Source organism: Etheostoma spectabile, chromosome 12 (assembly GCF_008692095.1).
Source record: "Etheostoma spectabile isolate EspeVRDwgs_2016 chromosome 12, UIUC_Espe_1.0, whole genome shotgun sequence".
Lineage (NCBI taxonomy): Eukaryota > Metazoa > Chordata > Actinopteri > Perciformes > Percidae > Etheostoma > Etheostoma spectabile.
The window spans coordinates 3,762,965-3,767,750 of NC_045744.1; the positions used below are offsets into that span (position 1 = coordinate 3,762,965).

Sequence of the window (4,786 nt, forward strand, 5' to 3'; positions counted from 1 at the left end):
CACACACACACACACACACACACACACAAACACACAGTGGTGAAAGAAGATTACATGCCCTCGATTTACAGTGATAAAGTGATATTTTATTGATCCCTGTGGAGAAATGTTCCTTATGTTCCCCCACTGAGAGGTTAGGGAGCACAGTAGTATAGCCCTGGAGCTGATGGGGTATCTGTTGCGGCTTAAGGGTTCTTAGGCAGGGTGGATGGCTGCCAAAATGGGGGCCTGAACCCAGATCCTCTGGTCAGGTTCATCCTCGCCGCTGTCTAAATGTATGTCTACACTTTAACTGCTTTAAAGCAAAAAGCAATGCAACGTGTTATTTCTCCCTCGTGCAGCCTTTTTGTAAATGAAGACAAGAGAAAAAAGAAGACATTAGGCATGCATCAATTCAACCTTGCGCTCTAAATACATAAAGAAGGATGTAATAACACTTGAAGTGCTTACTCAGTGAGGGCAAATGAGGAATGTAACAAGGAGTATTCTGGTCTGTATTCTCCTCACACCCTGTTGTATGATACTGTACTCATCAACATGGACACTTTGAACCCAGGACTATTGACCAGCTTGTCTTGCGTCTGTATTTGAATGGCAGCAAACACCCACACACGTTTTCCTTCTCCTCCTCACAGATGTTGATGACTGCCAGTCCGAGCCATGTGAAAACGGGGGCACCTGCATCGACAAGATTGATTCGTTCCTCTGCCTTTGCTTGCCCAGCTATGGAGGCGACACGTGTGAGAAAGGTGAGCGTGTAAACACTGCATCGACAAATCCAGGACATCGCTGTGTGTGCAACCACAGCGGTGAACTTGTTAAGATTCCCGGTCACATGATACTTGCAGTGAAAGGTTTGTTGATCTGTGTGCAGCGTCTGTTATGTCACAACACGGTATCACAATCTCAGCAGCTATCAGACACAGTGAATCTGTGTGTGTCCCAGGGCTGAAGGGTGACAGATACTGACTCCTGCAGACACAAAAATATACACAGTTTCCCAAGCATCAAATAGTATTTGCTATTTGTTTTCATTCAATCTTCTACGTTCTTGAATTTATTGGAAGGATGGGAAGGATTGACATGTAGCATCTCAATTTTCGAGGGGTTCCTGTAAACAGAAATACATAGTTATAAAACACATCCACACAAAACAGCGTTACATAACAAACATACATTCCAAATACACAGATACGGACAGCTTGCTCACCCTATATCACACACACACCCAGCTATTATACACACAAAAAAATAGATACAATAATACCCCAGATATTAAATCATTTCCATTACAAAAGAAGTGATGAACAATTGATGCAGGTTGTCTTCAGCACACAAAAAAGTAATTCAAAAAGTTAAGTACACACAAATTAAAAGCATAGACATTTTTTTTTAAGATGAGACAATAAAGATTTCCTGAAACAGTGGTGATAGATCTCAGAGACACAGGAAGATTATTCCAATCGGAATTGGATATATTTGAATAATCAGCGTCCATCTTCTTTGAGAATTCGGGGAAAAAAAAGGAAAAGTGATATTGCTTATGTGCGAGTGGATCTGAAGATCTTATCCACATTGAACCAAAAACTGTTACAAGTAGGAAGGACAATTGAAATAAATACATTTCAAGATGACCTGAGCCCAGTAAAGTATCACAAGTCAAAGCTATAGTGCTGTTGTCCTTCTAAGGAATGACACACCCCCTCCTCAACACAGTTGCTAGTAGCCAAGGAGGACACAGAGGATTAAAAGAATATGATGGACTCTTCAGAAGAGGTAATTACAACACTAGTTCCTGAACATACGGAGAAATACAGGGAGAGTTTAGTGGAGCTAATTAGCTTTGTATCAACTCATTTTGCAATGGCTTGAATTTAACGTTAATGTTCATTAATATCAAAAAGTTACGCACTAACATCTGACAATGGTGAGTTGTGTATGGACCCCTCAAAATGAATCTACAGAAAGAATAGGAAACAACATTAAAGGGTCTAAAATTAGTCTGATATACTTTATGCACACATTCCCCTCCATCCCCTTTGTCTAGAATATGAATCAATAAGACAAATAAAATGTGTCAAATCAAGAAAAAGCCAAAGAAAACATTCCGAAAGTTGTATCAGTCAGCTTTAAAAGTGCTGGTTAAGGGATTTTTGGACAGAGCCAGGCCAGCTGTTTCTCCCTGGTGTCCAGTCTTTATGCTAAGCTAAAGTAAAGCGAATAATTAAGTAAATATATATATAACCAAGGATGGGGAGGTAGAGAAACAAGCCAGTGAAAACAATCAGGCGGATGGCTTTGTGGCTAAATATTAACCATGCAGGCAACTAGCAATGGACTGGCTGGGTGTAAAATAATTAGATGCAGTCAATCTGATATCAAAGTAGGCAAATCCAGATTAGTGTGATGTCATCAAAGAAGCTTACGGCAGCAATCAACCCACCAAGACGGGGCCGGCAGCCCGTAATACAAAAAATAAGAAGACAACGTAGTCTCATGAGATAAGACTCACAAGTGTGTCTGTGTGGCAGGAGGCACAGAGACACTTGTGAGTCTGTGCCCCCCCCCCCCCCCCATACCACACACTCATGCCATGTGTCTGTGTGGCAGGCACAGACACACTCCCCCCCCATACAACACACTCATGCCAACGTGCACCCACGCGCTGATTCATCACCTCACTGGTTTTAAGCAGCTCCAGATCCGTCCACCGTGTGTGTGTGTGTGTGTGTGTGTGGACCATGTTTAGCTACATTTGTGGGGACCAAAAACTGTGAATACGTATACTTATGGGGACCTGACAGCTTTGTGGGGCACAAATGCTGGTCCCATAACGTTAAAGGGTTTTTGAGGAATAAGACTTGGTTTTACGGAGTAGGGTTAAGGTTAGGCATTTAGGTTTGATGGTTAAGGTTAGGGTAAGGGGCGAGGGAAGGCATTATGTCAATGACTGGCCCCCACAAAGATAGCCAGACACGACTGCGTGTGCGCGCGTGTGTGTGTGTGTGTGTGTGTGTGTGTGTGCGTGCCATGCACTAGTAGTAATGAGAACAAATGAATATCTAACCTTTGCAGTTATAAATGAATCCACGGTCTGTGGTGTTATTAATGAATACTAATAGTGCAGGGAGAGGGCCACATGTGCTGTGAATTGAAAACGAGCCTGTATAATTACAGTTCATGTATTTAGCCTCTCAAGATGCCACAGTCATATATTTTTGTCTTTATTTGCCAAATGGGTTACACGCTCGGTAAAAAAAAGCTTCATCTATCCTCCCAACTCACCAGACCATTTTATCTTACTTTGTGTTCCCGCACTTACAGTAACGATGCTTTCAGGTGCCCTTCAAAAAAACATTTTAGTGTCTCTCACCTCCCCTTCTCTGTTCTCTTCATCTTCACAGACGTAGAAGGTTGCGAGCACGGTTGGAGGAAGTTCCACGGCCACTGCTACAGGTAAAAAATATGATGAAAACATGTCTGTGCTGTTAAAGTAAAATAAATTTACTCACAACCACAGGTGTCTTATCTGTCTGCATTTGTCTTTTATACCTTGGAGTTATCTTCCCGCAGCACCGTTTAAACTTGTCTTGTCGCGGGATGTATAAAATACGTATTTTCATTTCCACTTTTACTTCGTTGTCCCACAGGTACTTCACCCACAGACACACCTGGGAGGACGCGGAGAAAGACTGCAGAGAGCACAGTGCCCACCTCAGTAGCGTCATCTCGGCTACAGAGCAGGAGTTTATCAATGGTGTGTGTGTGTTTCTGTCATATACAAACCTACACATAACCCACTTCAAATAACCAACACACAAGACACAAATTCATTGACTTTCTCTGAATGCACTGAAATGTTTGCCTCTTCACAAGCAAGAGATATAATATCAAAGTATAGCATACGCATCGCATAGCAAAGACAAGGTGTTGTGTTAACTAAGTCTTGCGGATTTGTTAATTCACTGGATGATGCATGGAAGACAAAGCAAGACGAGGAAGGAAGCCACACATATCAAATAATGCACAAATGAAAATAGACAATGCAAGAGTGAGAAGAACCGGTTTAAATAGATTTGAGATATGTATCAGTGAGCGTTCAAGTGCGTGTGGATAGCAGAGTTTTTACCAAAAGAACATGTTATGCTGTTGTTTTTCACAGGTCTGGGTCATGACAACGCCTGGATCGGTCTGAATGACCGCACGGTGGAGGAAGACTTTCAGTGGACTGATAGCAACGATCTGGTCAGTGATCAGTTTTAAACTGAGCCACTATGTGAGAATCTCAAACTCCAGCTTTAAGGCCCTAAAATGTGTTTGTATTGAACTCAATTTATTATCGATTTAAGGTTTTACACTCAAAAAAGCAGCCTTCCATTGTCAACAGACAGATCTGTTATTTAAATGTTCAATCCTAAAATGGGCAGAAGTTCTATAAACCAGTTAGAAGAGTGCAGACCCAAATAAAAAAAAAACTCTTATTCATTAAGGACTCATTCGTTTCGTTTCGTTTTATTTCACACGTCATCGCTGTACATTCAAACACAATTCCATGAGGCACAACAATCATATACAGGACGCATGAAATGGGAACCCCAAATAAGCTACTAAAAGCTTTTCGGAGGGGGCCCGAAAACAAACACACAACAACCAACACACCTCCAAAACTCAATTACCATGGACAAACAAAACAAACACAACCCAAACAACAAATAAACAAACAATCCCAGCACCAATGTAGCATTTACAAAATTATCAACAATATGAAGAAAGCAATTTTTCCTTG

The 4,786-nt window shown here is 41.5% G+C and overlaps 1 protein-coding gene across 3 annotated transcripts in view; it reads left to right on the plus strand.

Moving 5' to 3' along the window:
- LOC116699510 (neurocan core protein) overlaps window positions 1-4,786 on the plus strand; it is a 49,912-nt gene that overhangs the window by 41,700 nt on the left and 3,426 nt on the right. For all 3 annotated transcript variants that reach the window (XM_032532142.1, XM_032532143.1, XM_032532144.1), the window contains 4 exons: window positions 636-749; window positions 3,405-3,456; window positions 3,651-3,757; window positions 4,163-4,245. In XM_032532142.1, coding sequence (XP_032388033.1) covers window positions 636-749; window positions 3,405-3,456; window positions 3,651-3,757; window positions 4,163-4,245 — 356 coding nt within the window. The remainder of the gene's footprint in view (window positions 1-635; window positions 750-3,404; window positions 3,457-3,650; window positions 3,758-4,162; window positions 4,246-4,786) is intronic.